At 43.2% G+C, this 21,778-nt stretch overlaps 1 protein-coding gene across 3 annotated transcripts in view; it reads left to right on the top strand.

The window, feature by feature from the left end:
• The window catches only part of sema4f (sema domain, immunoglobulin domain (Ig), transmembrane domain (TM) and short cytoplasmic domain, (semaphorin) 4F), a 245,386-nt gene that overhangs the window by 158,004 nt on the left and 65,604 nt on the right, over nt 1-21,778 (top strand). For all 3 annotated transcript variants that reach the window (XM_069923461.1, XM_069923464.1, XM_069923462.1), the window contains one exon: nt 9,063-9,161. In XM_069923461.1, the coding sequence (XP_069779562.1) occupies nt 9,063-9,161 (99 nt within the window). The remainder of the gene's footprint in view (nt 1-9,062; nt 9,162-21,778) is intronic.

Below are 21,778 nucleotides of genomic sequence, written 5' to 3' on the forward strand. Positions count from 1 at the left end.
GTTATCATCTGAAGAACCTTGAGGGAGCAAGTTTCTTCAGCAAGTAGCTGATTAAAAGGAATTAGTTGTGGGTGTCCAGCGAACAACAAATCTCTCTCTGAAAACTGACAAGAACCTTCCTGAATGGTAACCATTTACCTTTCGAGCACCAAAGCCGGGTGAAATTCATAAATGTTAAATTCTGTGCACAGTATAAGAATTGCCTGCAACCAGTGAACTTGGAGGAATGAGAAGTAAGAATGGACTGTGAATCAAAGTACTTTTCTGAACTTACACACATATTACATACATGTGTGCTTAGAATTAGAAGGGGGTTATGTTAGGTTAGTTAAGTTAATAGTGATAATTTAAAGTGTGATCCTGTTTTTATGTTTAAAGATAATTAAAAGCAACTTTTGTTTAAGTAACCATTTGTCTTGGTGAATATCTATTGCTGATGGGTTTTGGGGTTCTCTATGCTTGTAACAGGAGACTTACCTCCATGAATCGCCATGGCCGGCTCCAAGGCACCAATTGCGATCCCTTTTGGGGAAGATTAATCGGTGGAGCGCTGCTTTCCACTGTCTCACGTGAATGCAAGCGGCTGGTTAGGGGGCGGGCCGATGTCGCCATCAGCCAGCGACCCATCTTCCCTCTCTCTCCCTCCATGACCCCCTCAGGGCTGGGGCGACTAGCAGGAGCCATCAGGTCAGGGGCAGACGGCGGTGACTGTTAGGGCATGGGCAGCCTGTAGGAGCAGTCAGTGAAGGGGTGTTCGGTGGGGGCCATCAGGTTGGGAGTGGCCAACGGAGGCTGTCCAGGTGGTGGCTATCAGGGAGCAACCGGTGTGTTCTGTGACATCCCCGCTGGCTGCTCCGGCACCTCACTGGGCAGTTTTGGCTTGAAACGCAGCAGAGCAATGACTGTCTTCCCTTCCCATAATCCGCCACGCAGCTAGAACTGTTCTGGGAAACACAAAACTGGTTCCAGCTGCGTGGGGGATTATGGGTGGGGAAGCCAGCCATTGCTGTGCTGCGTATTTATGACAGGTGGCGCTACAGCACCAGTTGCCACACCTACAAGGCGCCGCTCAATATGAATGTGATTCAGATGCATCCTTTTAGGGCCTCCGTGCTTACAGCCAGCCTTTAGGTGGAGGCCTGGCATGAAAGGGCCTATAGACTGTGCTAATTTATTATTCTGCCTACCTTCACCCAGACCAAAGCCTTCCATACACTTCTCATCCATATACCTATGCAAATTTTTTGTTAAATATTAAAATTGTGCCCACATTCACCACCTCACTTGTTCCCCTGAAACATTTTACCTTTCATCCTTAACCCATATACTCTCTGTCTAGATCTTATCTCCACCTAACCTCAGTGAAAAAATCTGCAAGCATTTACTGTAAATGTATAATGCAAGAGTGTATAATGCAAAATATTTTGTACCGAAATTTGAGCTCAAAGTAGGGGGAATCACATTATACACGAGGTTATAATTTTAAAAAAATTCTGCCATGGGATTGGGGGCAAAGTATTGATGTGGATTGAGAACTGGCTGGCAGGTAGAAGACAGAGAGTTGGGATAAATGGCTCGTTTTCTGAGTGGTAGGCGGTGACCAGTGGGGTGCCACAGGGATCTGTACTGGGACCCCAGCTGTTCACAATTTACATTAATGATCTGGATGAGGGGATTGAATGTAATATCTCCAAATTTGCAGATGACACTAAGCTAGGAGGGGTTGTGTGCACGGAAGAGGGTGTCAGGAAGCTCCAGTGTGATTTGGATAAATTGAGGGACTGGGCAGATAGATACATGGCAAATGCACTACAATGTGGATAAATGTGAGGTTATCCACTTTGGTAATACAAACCGGAGGGCAGATTACTGTTTGAATGGCAATAGATTAAGAGATGGGGAAGCGCAGAGAGACCTAGGGGTACTTGTACATCAGTCTCTGAAGGCGAGCATGCAGGTACAGCAGGCGGTTAAAAAGGCAAATGGTATGTTGGCCTTCATATCAAGAGGGTTTGAGTATAGGAACAAGGATACCTTACTGCAGCTGTACAGGGCCTTGGTGAGACACCACCTGGACTATTGTGTGAAGTTTTGGTCAACTTATCTAAGGAAGGATGTTCTTGCAATGGAGGGAGTGCAGAGGCGATTCACCAGGCTGATACCTGGAATGGCAGGAATGACTTATGAGGAAAGAATGCGCAAATTGGGATTGTACTCGCTGGAGTTTAGAAGATTGAGAGGGGATCTCATAGAGACTTATAAAATTCTGGCAGGACTGGACAGAATGGATGCAGATGGGATGTTTCCAAGGATGGGAAAATCCAGAACCCGGGGCCATGGTTTGAGGATAATAGGCAAACCATTTAGGACCGAGATGAGGAGGAATTTCTTGACCCAGAGGGTGGTGAATCTGTGGAATTCATTGCCACAGAGGGCAGTAGAGGCAGGTTCATTAAATCTATTTAAGAGGGAATTAGATATATTTCTTCAGTATAAATGTATTAAAGGTTACGGAGAGAATGTGGGGACGGGGTACTGAACTTTAAGATCAGCCATGATCTCGTTGAATGGCGGAGCAGGCTCGAAGGGTCGAATGACCTACTCCTGCTCCTATCTATGTTTCTATGTTAACGATAAGTAAGATTTTAAGCAGCTGCCTACATTGATGGCAGCGCGACTGGGGGGGGCAGGGGGGGACGGCAGCATGACGGGAACGGGGGAGAAGGCATCACGAATGGGGACGGGGGATGGCAGCACGACTGGGGGGGGCAGGGTGGACGGCAGCACGACTGGGGGGGCGGGGAGGACGGCAGCACGACTGGGGGGGCAGGGGGGACGGCAGCACGACGGGGGGGGCAGGGGGGACGGCAGCACGACGGGGGGGCAGGGGGGATGGCAGCACGACTGGGGGGGCAGGGGGGAGATGGCAGCGCGAATCGGGCAAGTGAGGGGGGAGAGAGATGCCAGTGTGACTTGGACAGGCGAGGGGGTAGAGATGGCAGTGCGAATCAGGTGGGTGAGGAGGGGTAGAGAGACACGAGCGCGACTCGGGCAGGCGAGGGGGGGGAGAGACGCTAGCGCAACTCGGGCGGGCGAGGGGAAGAGGATGTATTATACAGGGGGGTGAAATTTTTCCCCCTTCTTCCCCTCAAAAATGTGGGTTGCATTATACACGAAATGCATTATACATGAATATTTATGGTACTCTATATATACCCCTCATTTTTTGTATACCACCTCAATTGTTCCCTCATTCAAATTAGGCTTCACCAACGTCTTATGCAACTTGACCATAACATCCCAACTCCTGTACGCAATACTTTAATTTATAAAGGCCAGTATGCCAAAGGGTCATTTAATGGCCCAATTTACCTGTGACACCACTTTCAGGGAATTATATACCGTTATCTGTATTCTCAGATCCTGTTGTCTATTGCACTCCTCGGCACCTACTGTTTACTGTATACTGTTCACTAGTTAGTCACCCAAAATGCAACACTTCACACTTACCTCATTAAATTCCATCTCCCATCTTGTGCCCATTTTTCCAGCTAATTGAGATCCTGCTGCAAGCTTTGATAGCCTTCATCACTATCCAGTCTACCTCCAATCTTCAATTCATCTGCAAGCTTGCTGATCTAATTTGCCACATTATCATCCAGATTGTTGACATAGATGACAAGTCAGTCATGCTGGGTAAAGTTTAAGCAATAATCGGGAAAAAAATTGACAGATACTTAGAGGGTTTAACAAGTACTTTGACTTGATTAAGGAAAACTGACATAGCTTTAGAAAATGGCAGGTCATGTTTGTTCAACCAAATTAATTTTTTTGATGATGCATCAAAAAGTGAATGTAATAGATATTGACTGTATGGATTGAAATGAAGCATTTGAGAAAAGATCGATTAGCAAAATTAGGGCTTGTGAAATAGGAGTGACAAGTTCAAATGTGATTTAAAAAAAAACAAGGGTCAAAAAACTGAAAGGGGAAAGTTATTGGTTTTCAGATTGAAGGATGATAAATAGTGATGTTGCCAAGATGAGAAAAGTAGAGTTTGAATTAGCTAATTTTAAAAAAGATTTGGCAACACTGTGTCAGATTTTAGGCAATGGATGTAGAAAAGAAATAAAAACACAATGGTGGAGAAACTCAGCAGGTCAAAAATAAAGAGATCTCTTTTGGGCAAGAGATCCAGAAGAATCAGAATTTATTTCCATGAACATATCCTGAAATGTGTTGTTTTGCAGCATCACAGGGGAAAATTACTATAAATTACATTTATAAAAAAAATTAATGCAGAAAGAAAGAGAAAGTGAGGTAGAAGTAAAACACAAAATTCTGTGGACACAGTGGTTGAAGTAAAAACAAAATGCTGTGTCCTTTATATAGCAAAGGCAGAGATACATAACTGATGTTTCAGGCTTGAGCCCTTCATCAAAGTATGAGAAAATGCTGGTGAGCATCAGTATAAAAGAGTGGAGGGAGGGGTGGCAGGGCAGGAGATGACAAGGGAGAGATGGGACAGCAGCCCTGAAAGGTTGGGGGTGGGGGGGGGGGAGGTGGGGGAGGCAGGCCTGTGTAGGTGAAAGAACTGGAAAGGCAGGAAATGGGGGAGGGGGAAGAAAAGGCGAGCAGGTTTAATGGGAAAACAGTGAAGTCAATGTTCATGCCATCTGCCTGGGGGGGTGCCCAGATGGAAAATAACGTGTTGTTCTTCTAATCTGCGGGTGGTTAGGGTGGGACAGTACATAAGGCCATGGACAGACATGTGAGCTTGGGAGTATGACCCAGAATTGAAGTGGTTGGCCACTGGGAGGTCGCTGTGGTTGCGGACAGAGAGGAGGTGTTGAGTGAAGCGATCTCTCAATCTGCGACCAGTCTTTCCGATGTAGAGAATGCCATAAAGGGTGCACCAGATGCAGTAAATAAGTCCTCTGTATGTATAAGTGAAGTGTTACTTCACATGATAGAGCTGTTTGGGGCCCCGGACCATGGTGAGGGAGGAGGTGTGAGCGCAAGTGTTGCATCTCATGCTGGCACTGGGGAAGGTGCCAGAGATGTGATGGGTGGGGAGGGATGAGTGCACAAGGGAATCGCAGAGGGAGCGATACCTGTGGAAAGCTGAGAAGCGGGAAAGATGTGTCTAGTGGTGGAATCCTGTAGTAAATGCCAGAAATTCCGGTGGATGATGTATTGGATGTGGAGGCTGGTGGGGTGGTATGTTGGTTGTGTCTTGGGGCAGAAGGGGCCCAGGGCAGATGAGTGGGAAATGGAGGAGATGCGGGTGTGGGCTGAGTGGATATTGGTGGAGGGGAAGTCACATTTGTGAAAGAAGGCACACCTGTAGTTTTTAAAGGCAATAGTCCATTCATTCACTTCAATTAACAGCCACTTGTGAAATTTCCATAGCATTCTCCACAGTTTCTGTAAAGTCACTGAATATGAATTCTTCAGTATTTTAAATAAGATCTGTTTTGAAGTGTGTGTGTGTAACCTACTCTAATTTTACCAATTTATCTCCCCAAAATATTCCCAAATATTCCATCACAGTATTTTTTTCCAGCTTTGTCTAATAAAGGGTCAAAACTAAAATTAAAATCACCACCTTGAGTGTTTTTGATAAATATTAAAAAATTGTCTTGCATAAATTTCTGATCATCCTCATTAGGTGCATATACATTAATGTCCAAGATTCTGAGTAAATTTGGTATCATCATAGCGTACCTACCAGCCGGGTCTGTAATTATTTTTTTTATTTTAAGAAATTCATTTTTGTTGATTAAAATAGCAACACTTCTAGCTTTTGAATTATAAGTTTATGCTAATACATAACCCATCCAATGTCTCTTCAATTTTAGATGTTCTGCCTCTGTTAGATGTGTTTCTTGTATGAATGCTATATCTATTTTTTTAAAATTAATGTCAATTTTTTCCTTTTAATTTGATTTTGTATTCCATTAATATGAATAGTTATGAATTTCAATGTATTCATTTTATTAATCTCAATTTCTCTACATACCACCATTTCAAATCCTCCAACTCTATTCCTCTAAAAATATATATATATTTGAAAATTATTATTATTATTTTTTACTATACCTGATGATACGCAACTTTAAAAAGTAAGATTTATGAGAAGATTAAAAGGAAAGGAAGAAGAAAATAAAAAAGAACTCCCCCCTCCCCAATTGAGTTGTCTTTGCCGGGCCCAGAGGACCCCAAAATCCAGCAGCAATAGAAACTCACCAAGACAAATGGTTTTCTTAAATAAAAGCTACTTTTAATTTTCTTTAAACATAAAAACAGGATCAAACTTTAACTTATTACTATTAACTTGAACCCCTTCTAATTCTAAGCGCAAGCATATTTAATGTGTGTGTAAGTTCAGAAAAGTTCTTTGATTCACAGTCCAATCTCACCTCACTCCTCCAAAATCACCGGTATCAGGCAATTCTTATACCATGCACAGAATTTAACATTTTTGAATTTTCACCAGGCTTGAAAGGTAAATGGTTATTGCTCAGGAAAGTTCTTGTTGGTTTTCAGAGAGAGATTTGTTGCTCATTGGACACATACAAACTGATTCCTTCCGATCAGTGTCTTGCTGAAGAAACTTGCCCCATCAGGGTTTTTCAGAAGATAACCTCTTTCTTTCGGGTCACCACAGAGTTCCTTTTCTGTTTCCCTTATCTCAGGTGAAACATTATAAAGCCAGCCATCTCCTCTTGAATGGACCATAAAGGAGTTTAAACAGGCTGAACTCAGAACTCACAACCCGGCTTCAAAATGGGGTTTTAAACAAGCTGCCAGCTTGCCATACTGCAGAAACTAGTTCTCCCTCTTTCTTAGAGAAAGCCTGTTTGGTCTCTCCTTTCTCTCTCTGCTTGCAAAACCACATGACCTTAGAGCAACAAACTGCATTCAGACAGATAGTGGAACCAGACCCAATCTTCTGATTCCGTTCATCTGTTGCTTTACAAAACAATAATCCATTAGTCCACAGCATTTTCAATTAACACCTACTTTTGAAGTCCTTCAGCAAAGTAGTTTCCATTGTCTTTACAAAGGCACTGGGAGCCTGGACTGTCTGGCTTGAGCAGAGCTCTGGCATTTTAAATGTTGTGCAGTGTTGGTGTTTGTTTAATACCTATACTTTTTTAAAAAACCATAATCTATCTTCCAAAAATGTATCTATGCATAATATAAAATAATACATAATCTGTCACACTTGTAAGACAACCACAACTCCCTTTAACATCTTGGGTTGAGGTATAAGCCACAATTGTCAGCTGATTTTGCAGCATACTATCCTTTTTCTTCCCCAGCCCTCCCCAGAGAATTTATAACATATGCTTAAAAAAATAAAATAAAATAAATAAATAACTAATCATTTGACACTCTATATATAAGATTTCAAATGAAAATATGATGGTCTTTTGAGGGTAAAAAAATTAATTATGTCAAGGCTTTGGTGATCAAATGCGGGAATAGGGATGACTAGATTCTCTACAACAGATGGGATGGATTCTGAAGGCATCTTTCTCTGCTGTCATTACTTTTTAGCAATTCTTGGAATTCATCACATTTAGATTTCAAGAAAGCTAGAATGATACCTTGTCAAGAGGATGAGCTAGGAAAATCTGCAGATGTTGGTATCTTGTGCAATGCACTGAAGTGTTGGAGAAAATAAACAGGTAGGGTAGCATCCATAAGAAATAAAAGTCAATCAACGTTTTGGGCGTGACGGCATCAGTAACAACTTTTCCCATTTCCATTAATTCCCTCCTCTGGTCTCTTTCTTTCTCCACCCCTTTGTCTCCTTCCTTCCCTCTCCTTTTATTTGTAATATTTTATTTATCATTTAAAATATATTTAACAATCAACAGCTATACCAAATACAAAACATTAAGAGAGCCCTCCCTTCCTCCACCCCCTCCCCTCTATACAAGTCCTATTAAACAGAAAGAAAGAAGAAAAAGAAACAAAAAAGCATCCTGTTGTCAGTGTGTACAGTAAAACAATAATACCACAGTGATAAAATCTTTACAGAGGCCGACTACCATAACCCTATGTTGGCACCAGTGAAGTACCAATATGGTCTAAATAAGGCTGCCAGATTTTTAGGAAGGTGTTATATCCCTCCCTTCCTGAGATTGTATATGAACTTTTCAAGTGTGATGCAGCTATTCATTTCCGAAGACCACCTATCGATGAGGAGATGGGAGCCAGACTTCTATGTTACTGCTATGCACTTCCTGGCCACACACAAGGCAATTTCTGTGAATTTAATTTGAGAATTAGTTAGTGAGCTACCAACTGTGGAAAAGTTCCCCTGAAGACAAATCTCTGGGTCTACTGGGAAGGGGACTCACGTGAAACTACCCTTCTTTACCCTCTGCTCTCTCCCCATCTCTTCTTAGTTTCTTTATCTTCTACTCTCCCACCTGTGTCCACTTTTTACCTGTTAGTCCCACTTCCTCCCTCTCCCCACCTTTTTATTTAGGTGTCTACCTGTTTTTCTACATTCCCAATAAAGGGCTCAGGCCCAAAACGTTGATTGTCTTTTACTTCCTATCGATGTGACCTGCTGAATTTCTCCCTCATCTTTATTCAATCAGGTCTGGACTACTTCTGTGGAAGATTGCTTTTGACCATCAGTTCCATTTGGAGGATGCTTCACGAAAGGTGTCTTCCTGCCACTGCTACTTCTGAAGGAATATGGTGCATGCATTCCTTCCAATGTATTATGACTGCTGCAGGAAAATGCCTGAAAGCATGTAAAAGCTTTCTTATGCATTACTGCTATTACCACTGATGAGATGTTGTAGCATATAACTTGCAACCTTGACAAAGAAATATTTAGGATCAGAAATGGTGTGAACAAGTAATATTTACATAAGCTAATATAACATCCTAATTTTATGGTTTTAAACAAGAAATCTGCAGATGCTGGGGTCTAGTGCAGTACACTTAGCCGTGGAGATTTTGCTGTGGTTTTTCATGTTCAGTGATTTGATTTCAAGATTATCGACTGACTTTTTTTTTCTTTTGCCTGATAGTATAAATGCTACAATTATATTCGAATCTTGGAAGTCTGGAATGAAACTCATCTCTTTGCTTGTGGGACCTACGCTTTTGACCCTCAGTGTGCATTTATCGTAAGTGCCATTTGTTAACACTGTATGAACTCGTGCCAAAATTGTTTCTGTAGTTTATGGACCATTAAAGAATATTTCTGTCAGTAGTAAATGCATTTAAAGATGCTGCATTGGGTTTTGTTTCTTGCTAAAACAGGGGAACAGTCCCTCTGGCTCAGGATGTCTGAGCCGAACATGCTATTAAATTAAGTAACATCTGCCCCTCCATTCTCCATATTTTCATGTGCCTCCTCACTTATACTGTATGTCTGCTTCCCTGATAGCCTGTTTCAGATACCTACCATTCTCTATGTGTAAAACATCTTTAAATGTTCTCCCTCTGGCCTTAAATGCATATCCTGGAGTATTTGACATTTTTACCCTGTGAAAAAGATCTGGACTGACTTACCTGCTCTAGAAAAAACAGTTCAAGTTTACCTAACTTCTAGAGCTTGTACACCTATCATGCAGTGTCTTTGTAAATCTCTTCTGGATTCTTGGAAAAACCTCTATATCCTTCCTATACTGGGGACACCAGAATTGCACACAATATTCCAAGTGCAGCCCAACCAAAGTTTGGTGTAGCTGCAACATAACATTCGCGTTCTTCTGCTCAGTGCCTGATCAATCAAAGCAAGCATGCTTTATGTCTTCTTTAACATCCTTTCTTCTTGTGTTCCCACTTTCAGGGAGCTACGGACTTTGACCCCCTGATCCTTTGCATATCTATGCTGTTCAGAGACCTTCGTTAACTGTATACTTTCTCCTTACATTTGATCTCCCAAAGTTATCAAATAAATTTTCAAATATATATATTTTTAGAGGAATAGAGTTGGAGGATTTGAAATGGTGGTATGTAGAGAAATTGAGATTAATAAGATGAATACATTGAAATTCATAAATATTCATATTAATGGAATACAAAATCAAATTAAAAGGAAAAAATTGACATTAATTAAAAAAAATAGATATAGCATTCATACAAGAAACACATCTAACAGAGGCAGAACATCTAAAATTGAAGAGACATTGGATGGGTTATGTATTAGCATAAACTTATAATTCAAAAGCTAGAAGTGTTGCTATTTTAATCAACAAAAATGTATTTCTTAAAATAAAAAAAATAATTACAGACCCGGCTGGTGATGATACCAAATTTACTCGGAATCTTGTTTGGATTAAATTATACCTGCTGACATATGTAGCTCTGCTCACAACATTTGGGATGGTGCAGAAGAGATTTGTGTAAGTGTTGTCAGGATTGAAAAATTGCCCCAGTAAGGAAAGACAGGATAAAGTATTGTTGAGTAAGGGGAATATTTTCATGATTGAGAAAGAGGATTTCTTGGAGCCTTCAAGTGCAAAATCTACTTGGTTAAGTTAACAAATGTCAGAAGTGTCAGGAAATTAATTGGAATATCCTGTCGATTGCTAGGAAGGTTGTAGGGAAACACATTTTCAGAGAAATGACAGAAATATTCAGAAGAGGGACCAAATATCCTAATATAGACTGAATGTTACCACTATATTACAAAAGATACTAACTGCATTCTCCTCCAAATAGTTATTATGGATAACAAACAACAGTGAATCCGGCACTGATTGGTGTGGCACCCCACTGATCATAGGCCTCCAATAACAATCCTCTACTACCACCCTAGGTTCCTACCATTGTGTATCCATTTAGCCAATTTTACCCTATGTCCCATGTCATCGGACCTTTTCTTCTTCTTCTTTGGCTTGGCTTCGCGGACGAAGATTTATGGAGGGGGTAAAAGTCCACGTCAGCTGCAGGCTCGTTTGTGGCTGACAAGTCCGATGCGGGACAGGCAGACACGGTTGCAGCGGCTGCAGGGGAAAATTGGTGGGTTGGGGTTGGGTGTTGGGTTTTTCCTCCTTTGCCTTTTGTCAGTGAGGTAGGCTCTGCGGTCTTCTTCAAAGGAGGTTGCTGCCCGCCAAACTGTGAGGCGCCAAGATGCACGGTTTGAGGCGATATCAGCCCACTGGCGGTGGTCAATGTGGCAGGCACCAAGAGATACCTTTATAACTTTGTTAAAAGCCTTATTAAAGTCCATGTATGCAACGTCAACTGCCCTGCCCTCATCAGCCTTGGTCACCTCTTCAAAAATTCAATCTAATTTATGTCATAGTTCCCTACACACAAAGCCATTGAACTATCCTAATTGGTTCCTGATTTGGCCTTTCAGAATTCTTTTTAAATAATTTATCCACAACTGATTCCCCGGCCAATAATTCCCTGATTTGTCCTTGTAGCCTTTTTCAAAGGTGTAACTCTCTAGGCTTCTGGCACCTGACCAGTGGCTAATAACAATGCAAATATTACTGGAGACACATGGAGTGATGCTGGAATCTGAAACTAAACATAATCCGCTGGAGGAACTCAGTGGGTCAAGGAGCATCTGTGAGAGAAAAAGAATGATCAACATTTAACTGAAGCCCTTTATCAAGACTGGGGGTGTGGAGAAGAAAAACCAGTGTAAAGAGGACAGGGTGGTATGGGTAGGACAAGGGCATATATGGAATTGGTGAACTAAGGAGGGGTAAAGCATGACGGACAGAGGGCAAACAAAGAGAGGTAGGTGAGCAGCCAGATGTCATGAAAAAGTCATGAGGTCCTGAAGGATGGATATAGGGAGTTAGGAAGGCAGCTAAAGAGGAGTTAGGAAGGCAGCTAAAGCATGACGGACAGAGGGCAAACAAAGAGAGGTAGGTGAGCAGCCAGATGTCATGAAAAAGTCATGAGGTCCTGAAGGATGGATATAGGGAGTTAGGAAGGCAGCTAAAGAGGAGTTAGGAAGGCAGCTAAAGCATGACGGACAGAGGCCAAACAAAGAGAGGTAGGTGAGCAGCCAGATGTCATGAAAAAGTCATGAGGTCCTGAAGGATGGATATAGGGAGTTAGGAAGGCAGCTAAAGAGGAGTTAGGAAGGCAGCTAAAGCATGACGGACAGAGGGCAAACAAAGAGAGGTAGGTGAGCAGCCAGATGTCATGAAAAAGTCATGAGGTCCTGAAGGATGGATATAGGGAGTTAGGAAGGCAGCTAAAGAGGAGTTAGGAAGGCAGCTAAAGCATGACGGACAGAGGGCAAACAAAGAGAGGTAGGTGAGCAGCCAGATGTCATGAAAAAGTCATGAGGTCCTGAAGGATGGATATAGGGAGTTAGGAAGGCAGCTAAAGAGCAGGATTTCAAATGGGATAATCTCCAGAATGCTGGCAGTGCCACACATAGAAAGGACAATAGGAAGTTGTGGCAGATGAATGCATAGCTGAGGAGTTGGTGCAGGGGCAGAGATTCTGGTTTATGAACCATTGGGATTTCCTCTGGGGAAGGTATGATTGTACAAAAAAGTTAGGTTACACCTGAACTAGAGAGGGACCGATATCCTTGCAGGCAGGTTTAATAGAGCTGTTGGTGAGGGTTTAAACGAGCTGGACAGGGGTTTGGGAACCAGAGTATCAGGTCAGCTGATGGAGCAGTTGATGAAATGGTCGATGCTATGTGTAGGGAGACTGTGAAGAAGGACAGGCAGTAGATGAAACATAAATGTAGTAAATTGAATGGGCTGGAATGTATGTACTTTAATGCAAGGAGTATTAGGATTGGAGCTGATGAACTCAGAGCATGGGTCAATATGTAGAACAATGACATTATGGCCATTACAGAGACTTGGCTGTCTCAAGAGTTAGGTTTTTAGATGTTTCAACAAAGACTGAGGGAGGGAAAAGAGGTGGGGAATGGCATTGCTAATCGGGGATACTGTCGCAGCTGCAGAAAATGTTTGCTGAGTCTGTGAGGGTGGAAGAGAGCAATAACCCGCCTGGGTATTCACTATAGACACCCCCCAATATTAACAGATATATCGAGGAGGAGATAGGGAAGCAGATTCTTGAAAGCTCCAAATGAACAAGGTTATAGTGATGGGTGATTTTAACTTACCAAATATTGTGTGGCACCATATTAGAATGAGGGTTTGAATGAAGTGGAATTTGAGAGGAGTGTTCAGGAAGGATTCCTGACTCAGTATGTAGATATGCCAACTGGAGGAGAGGTGAAACTTGACCTGATAGCGGGAAAAGAACCAGATCAAATGTCAAATCTCTCAGTGATGAATATTTTGGAAAAAGTGATCACAACACCTCTCCTTTGCCACAGCACTGGAGAAGGATAGGAATAGACAGTTTGGGAAAATATTTAATTGGGTTTGGGGAAAATATGATGTTATTAGGCAGGCGCTTGGGAGCAGATGTAGGCGGGGGGGAGGAAGGGCAGCAGATATGTGGAAAATGTTCAGAGAACATTTGAATGGTGCTTTCCATTGAGGCAGGGGAAGGATGGTAAGGTGAAAGAACCATGATGTACAAGGGATATAGAAAACCTAGTTAAGAAAATAAAAGCTTCTGAGAAATTTAAGAAATGTAGCTGTAGAGAAGTTGTAAGATAGCCAGGAAAGGGCTGTATAAAGGACTTGGGAGAGCTCGAAGGGGCCATGAGAAGACCTTAATGAGCAGAATTAAGGAAATTTCCCAAGGCATTCTACAAATATGTGAAGAACATGAAGATGAATTATGTGAGTGTAGAGCTCGTCGAAAGAACCAAAGACTTGTTGATCTAAACCAAGGCTTTTATTAGCAAAAGACAGGTGGCCGACCAGTCCGGAATGATCCGACCTGGCTATGGACACAACCCTTTAAGGCCCAGACAGTAGGTGTGGCTAAGCTCTCAGCCAACCGCTGTAAGCACAGTCATTACACTCTAGATACTGTAACTATATACATTGCTGATAGGTCTGTACTATCACAGTGAGGAAAGGACCTATGTTGGTGGAGTCAGAGAAGAAATGAAGGTCCTCAATATTCACCATAGTAAAGGACCTTGCAACTGTGAGAATGACATTGGGAGGGTGGAAGTGTTGGAGCTTTTGAAAAGCATGAAGTTAAATGTCACCAGGTCCAGATGAGATTCTGAGAAGTGAGGGAGAATGATTGCTGAGCCACTGGCAATAGTCTTCACGTTGTCACTGGGGAGAGAAGTGCAAATATTATTCCTCCTATTCAAGAAGGGAATAGAGATAATCCAAAAAATTATAGATCAGTGATTCATACTTCATTGGTGGGAAAGCTGTTGGAGATCATGAGAGCATTTACAAGCATTTTGAAAGACATAATCTAATTAGGGATAGTTGACGCAGCTACCTCAACGACACCTCTTCACACCCACTTCCCTGCAAGAATTGTATTCCCTTCTCTCAATTCCTCCGACTCCGTCACATCTGTGTCCAGGATGAGTCTTCCATGTCAGATTATCAGAGATGTCTTCCTTCTTCAAACAATGTGACTTTTGCTCGACCACTATCAACTCAGCCCTCACTTGCATATCGTCCATTATCTGGACATCTACCCTGGCTCCCTCCATCCCTATGTGTAATAAGGACGGGATTTCCCTTGTCCTCACCTACCTCTCCTTCAGCCTCTATGCCCAATATATATTCTTCGGCCATTTCTGCCACCTACTATATGATCTCACTACCATACACGTATTCCCCTCTCCTTCCCTCTCTGCCTTCTCCAGGGATCCCTCCCTCCATAACTCTATCATCCACATCTCCCACCCCACTTGGCACTTACCCCCATGACCGCAGGAGAAGTTCCACTTGCACCCACACCTCCTTCCACACTACCAAGCAACACTTTACTGTGAATCTACAGGGGTCACCCACTGCATCTGGTGCTCCCGCTGTGGTCTCTTCTACATCGGAGAGACTGAGCACAAACTGGGAGATCGCTTCATTGAGCATCATGGCTCTGTTCTCTGCAATAGCATGGTTCTCCCAGTAGCCACCCATTTCAATTTCCCATCCCATTCCTTTGTTGACATATCTGTCCATGGTCTCATGCACGACCTGACTGAGACCACCTGAAAATTGGAGGAACAACACCCATTTGGACAACCTCCAACTGGATGGCATTAACGTTGCCTTGTCCAATTTCTGTAAAACCCCCTCCCCAAAAATGTTCATTTTTGGTCACTTGCTACAGGAAAGATGTGGATGCTATAGACAGGGTGCAAAGGAGATTTACAAGAATGTTGCCTGGATTGGATAGCATCCCTTATGAAGATCGGTTGAGTGAACTTGGTCTTTTCTCCTTGGAGCGATGGAAATGAGGGGTGACCTAATAGAGGTGTTCAAGATGATGAGAGGTATTGATCGTGTCGATGGCTAGAGGCATTTTCCCAGGGCTGAAATAGCTAACATCAGGAGGCATGGTTTTAAGGTGCTTGGGAGTAAGAGGTAAGTTCTTCATGGATGACACTGCTGGCAACGTTGATGGAGGCAGTTACAATAGGGATCTACGAGACTAGAGGTAGGTACATGGAACTGAGAAAAATGGAGGTTTTTGCAGTATGGAAATACTAGTACATTTGTAGAGTGGGTTATTATGGTCGGCAAAAAACTGTGGACCAAATGGCATGTTCTGTGCTGCAGTTCTAAACAGAAGACACTTTCAGACAGGACATTTTCGGCACTTTGACAGCACGTCTGCTGTCTGACTGGAAATAGGAGGGATAATTTCTGTGCCGGCATTTTTTTTGCCAGCGGACCTAGTCACAGACCTGGTACACCATGCCATCTGAAAGGTATTTACCTCATTCTGAGACCAGCTCGGGTGTTGCGTCACATGACACACCTCTTTAGGTCCAAGAATCCCGGCCTTCTTCTTGAAATTACACCCAGTCCCGGCATTTTACCAACTTTGCTCGGTTCTGTGTGAACGACTGGGTCAAGCTTGAAGCCAGGATTCTGCTGAGTCATCCTGGCGGCAATGTTGCAGCATTTCTGTGTGAAATGGATGAGAAAAATAAAGGGGTCAGATGGAAGAAGAGGAGTTGTACAGGGTAGAGAGGGTGATTAAAAGACAAAAGCTGCCATTTGTGGAATCTGATGAGGTGGCCAATTGCCACCTACAGTGTGCTGCGTTCAACAGAGCATGAAGAGCTAGGGCATCACATTTCAACTGTACAAGATGTTGGTGAGACCACACAGAGTATTTTGTGTAGTTCTGGTCAATCACACTGCTGTGTATAAGTGGGTAAACTGGGAAATTTACCCAGTTACCTACTCAGGAATTGTGCAATGTGTAAAGGTTGGATTGGGCAGGGCCAGTCAAAATCGATTGGCTCCGAGACCTGGGTTGGGGGGGGAGTACTCTTCAATCCCAACCAAGTTCTCCTGTCAATCCCCTTCTGGCAGTGTGAACGCACAAATGAGTTATCAGCTAAGCTTCGTGACATCAACACCTGCATGTGTGTGTCACATGATATGCTTCACGAATATCCGGTCTTGTTCCTCCAGTGTTTGCAACATACCATTGGACAACTGTGTTTACGCTAGTTGCCTGCTTTGTAATTGAGGTACTTTGGGATGTCCCCCAAAGTTCCTCAACATGATTATCCAACTGCACGAAAACCAACAAGGTCGGGTCAGATACAGCAATGAGCTCTCTGAACCCTTCTCCATTAACAATGGCGTGAAGCAAGGCTGTGTTCTCGCACCAACCCTCTTTTCAATCTTCTTCAGCATGATGCTGAACCAAGCCATGAAAGACCCCAACAATGAAGACGCTGTTTACATCCGGTACCGCACGGATGGCAGTCTCTTCAATCTGAGGCGCCTGCAAGCTCACACCAAGACACAAGAGAAACTTTTCCGTGAACTACTCTTTGCAGACGATGCCGCTTTAGTTGCCCATTCAGAGCCAGCTCTTCAGCGCTTGACGTCCTGCTTTGCGGAAACTGCCAAAATGTTTGGCCTGGAAGTCAGCCTGAAGAAAACTGAGGTCCTCCATCAGCCAGCACCCCACCATCACTACCAGCCCCCCCACATCTCCATCGGGCACACAAAACTCAAAACGGTCAACCAGTTTACCTATCTCGGCTGCACCATTTCATCAGATGCAAGGATCGACAATGAGATAGACAACAGACTCGCCAAGGCAAATAGCGCCTTTGGAAGACTACACAAAAGAGTCTGGAAAAACAACCAACTGAAAAACCTCACAAAGATAAGCGTATACAGAGCCGTTGTCATACCCACACTCCTGTTCGGCTCCGAATCATGGGTCCTCTACCGGCATCACCTACGGCTCCTAGAACGCTTCCACCAGCGTTGTCTCCGCTCCATCCTCAACATCCATTGGAGCGCTTACACCCCTAACGTCGAAGTACTCGAGATGGCAGAGGTCGACAGCATCGAGTCCACGCTGCTGAAGATCCAGCTGCGCTGGATGGGTCACGTCTCCAGAATGGAGGACCATCGCCTTCCCAAGATCCTGTTATATGGCGAGCTCTCCACTGGCCACCGTGACAGAGGTGCACCAAAGAAAAGGTACAAGGACTGCCTAAAGAAATCTCTTGGTGCCTGCCACATTGACCACCGCCAGTGGGCTGATAACGCCTCAAACCGTGCATCTTGGCGCCTCACAGTTTGGCGGGCAGCAACCTCCTTTGAAGAAGACCGCAGAGCCCACCTCACGAACAAAAGGCAAAGGAGGAAAAACCCAACACCCAACCCCAACCAACCAATTTTCCCTTGCAACCGCTGCAATCGTGTCTGCCTGTCCCGCATCGGACTTGTCAGCCACAAACGAGCCTGCAGCTGACGTGGACTTTTTACCCCCTCCATAAATCTTCGTCCGCGAAGCCAAGCCAAAGAAAAATTGAGGTACAGAGTTGCAGGGCCAGCATCCATAAATCCATCCCGTTCAATAATACAGCCACATAATTTGACTTCCTGTGAGTGCGTAACGCATCATTCACGACGTCATCGTTGGGGGAGGGACCCCCCTCCCTTTAAAATGCCTGGTTGCTGATTTACCAGGTAAGTAAGGCTGTGGTGTGAGAGGTCCGGGAGGAGGAACCTGCCTGGGAACTTTACCCAGGTCCCAGGAGGTCACCTACATTCAGCAGTGTTAAAAGGCCTGGTAATAGGATAGATCTTTAAAAGGTGCAGAAAAGATTTACATAAATGTTATTGGGACTGGTGTGCTGCTCCAAGATGGCGATGCACGAGGTTGCTGAGGCCACTTCGGATCCTCACAACAACAGTGAAATCCCCAACTCAATACATTGTATCTATGATGCGGAAACTCATCAAAAAATAAAATGTGAATTGGACTTTCAATTTAGCAGATTGGATCAGTAAGATTCTGTGCTGTTTAAACCTACTGAAGCAGGGAACACAGAATGATGCAAACTGTGGAGCGGACTGGAGGAGATGCATGAGAGACTATTGGAAGCACTGCTGGAGAGGGCAGAAGTGTGGAAGGGTTAAACTGAGAGTTGACCCTTTCAGACCCATGCTCCAGATGATCTTACTCTTAAATGTAAGATCGCTGGAGAAGAAAATGGATTACCTGAGGCTGCATCTGAGGCAGAGAGAACTGCAGGGCTGTTGTGCTCTGATAATTATGGAAACATGGTTCCTGGACACCATTCCAGACTCAATGATCCAGCTGGATGGCCTTATCTGTTTCAGGGTAGACGGAGACATACTACTTCTGGCATGACTTGAGGAGGGAGTCCGTGCATATACATTGAGAACTGGTGCACCAATTTCTCCGTTGTAAAGACCTTCTGCTCAGCAGAGATGAGTATCTCCAAGTGAAATGCAGACCTTTGTACTGGCCCAGGGAATTCTCGGCCATAGTGATTGCCGTTGTCAGCGTTCTGTCTTCGGCTAATGAGGGTGAAGCCATGAAGAAGTTTCATGGTGCCATCTGCAAAGCCCAGACTTACCGATGGTTTCATGATTGTTGTTGGCGACTTCAATCACACCAACCTGAAAATGGTCTTACTGTGGTCTAAGCAGCATGTGAACTTCGCCACCAGAGGAGAGAACTCCGTGGATCAGGTTTACACCAATGTCCCTGGTGCTTACAAGGCTGCACCTTCCACCACCTGGTTAGTCGGATCACAGTTCTATTTTGCTCACCCTGGCGTACAGACCTCTGCAAAGTAAACAAAGTCAGTTCACAGGGAGATCAGGATGTGCGGGGTGGCGTAGCAGCGCTGAAAGACTTCTTTGAGACCAAGGACTAGAGCTGTTTCAGGGAGGAGGTCATCTACAATGGTCATGTAAACAAAGAGGAGTGCACAAGCTCAGTGACTGGCTACATCAGCAAGTATTGAGGATGTCACTGAGATCACATGCTTCATAACCAGGGCCTATAGAGGAAACCATTTCACAGATGATGCTATAGTGTTGTCGCTTGACTCTGTCCTAGCCCATCTGGAGAATGACTCCTCATATGCCAGGCTGCTGTTCATTGACCAACTCAGCATTTAATATGATTATTCCTAAGAGGCTGCTGGAGAAGCTGTCTTTGCTGGGACTCAACATCCCTCTCTGTATCTGGATCCTGGACTTCCTAATGGAAAGACCAGAGACTATCTGGGTTGGTAGCAGAATATCAAGCATCGTCATGATGAATACTGGCGCACTTCAGGTCTGTGTGCTTAGCCTGCTCCTGTTCATAGTACTGACCCATGACTGCATCGCCAGATCTAGCTCCAACAGTGTCATCAAGTTTGCAGATGACGAGGGGAGTCACGTGATGGAGTAGTGGCCGGACGGTGAACTCCAGCCCTCTCCAGAAAAGTCAGAAAAAACAAAGCAAAACACAAAGGCACAGAAATAAAAATCAAAGTAAAGTGAATATAAAGGTGGAAAGAAGATGGCGACGAAAAAAGAAAAGTCGAAACCAACGGTAAGAAGAGAGGAAGAGAAGACAACGGAAGATGAAGGAAAAGGCCTTACCTGTTCGAAGAGGCCCGCGGTGGAGAGAGAAACCCGCTCCCTCAGGTCGGTAGAATATGGACTACAAAAATGGCTCGCTGAGCCGAGTAAAAGTGCGCAACCGCGCATGCGCGAGGATAGAAGAAGATTCATGTAGAAAGAAATAAAACAAATTATCAATTACCAAAACTAATATTGACGCAAAACAAGTTACTCCCTTTTACAATAGATAACCTTTCCTTTAGAGAATGGGGGAAAAAAAAGGGATTAAATGAATAGAAAATTGTTTTTCAGGAAATAGATTCTTATCCTTTGAACAAATGAAAGATAAGTACAATATAACTCAAGATACAGCGCTGGCATATTACCAATTGAGATCCTACTTGAAGGATAAATTAGGAAGCAGTTTGAGTTTGCCAGAGGCAAGTAACTTTGAATATGTGATTACAGATACAATGATAATCAAAAGATTTATAACAAATATGTATATTAAACTGCAAGAAAAGGAGAATGAGGAAACAAATGGTAAAACTAAACAAAAATGGGAACAAGATTTAAATATAAAGATAAAAAAGGAAACATGGGAGAATATAATATAACTGGATACACAGGCTATACATTACACCTCAAAAGTTAAATAAATGGGACCCAACAGTATCTGATAGATGTTTTCGATGTAAAAAAGAAATGGATAGATGTTTTCGATGTAAAAAAGAAATGGGAACAACAATTCATGCAATCTGGACATGTGAGAAAGTAGAAAAATTTTGGGAAGATCTAAACCAGATATTAAATAAAATTACAGAAAATAATATACCAAAAAATCCAGAGATCTTCCTCCTAAGTAACATAAAAAACAAAGAATTTGGAATTGATTTGGATGGTGCACAAAAAAGATTTGTTAAGATAGCTCTAGCCGTAGCAAAAAAATGTATTATGTCAACCTGGAAATCAGAAGATAATTTGAAAATACAACAATGGTATATAGAAATGAATAAATGTATTCCATTAGAAAAAATAACATATAGTTTAAGAAATAATATTGAAATATTCGAACAAATATGGGAGCCTTACATTAAATACAATAGTGAAAACCTACCGGGGACAATCATTACCTAAGTTGATGGAAGGAGAAGGAAATGAAAAGAATGGACTCAGTAGAATTTCTGGTGTATTTTTGTTGAGTGACAACATTGTCTGACTGGCTAAATGTATCCTAGATTGTATACCTTAAATGGACGGGAGGGGGTGGGGTGGGGAGGGTGGGTTGGGAGGAGTGAGTGGGGGTGGAAATGGCACTGTATATGTGTGAAAAGGAAAAAGTGTGTACCATGGTTAATGTGATTTATGGTGTGAAAAATAAAAAATTTAAAAAAAAGTTTGCAGATGACATAACTGTAGTCGGCCTCATCAATATCAACAATGTATTGCACTACAGAGAAGAGGTGGAAAATCTTGTGAAATGGTGTGAGATTAACAACTGAGTCTCATTGTGGACAAGACAAAGGAAATGATTGTGGACTTCAGGAGGACCAGGAATGACCACCCTCCACTACACATCAACAACTCTATAGTAGAGAGAGAGGAGAGCATCAAATTCCTTAGAGTTCACTTAACATCTCTTCACTTGTCAGGTATGCTTCACAGTGACTGCACTTCCTGAAAAGACTGAAGCAGGCAAGGTGATCACCCACTATTATGTCAACATTCTATAGGAGCTCTATTGGGAGCATCCTGGCCCTGCATCACAGTGTGGAACAGTTGCTGCAGAGAAATGGATCGGATGTCAATCCACAGAGTGGCATAGAGGATTGCTGGTGTCT

The sequence above is a fragment of the Narcine bancroftii genome, chromosome 3 (assembly GCF_036971445.1).
Source record: "Narcine bancroftii isolate sNarBan1 chromosome 3, sNarBan1.hap1, whole genome shotgun sequence".
Lineage (NCBI taxonomy): Eukaryota > Metazoa > Chordata > Chondrichthyes > Torpediniformes > Narcinidae > Narcine > Narcine bancroftii.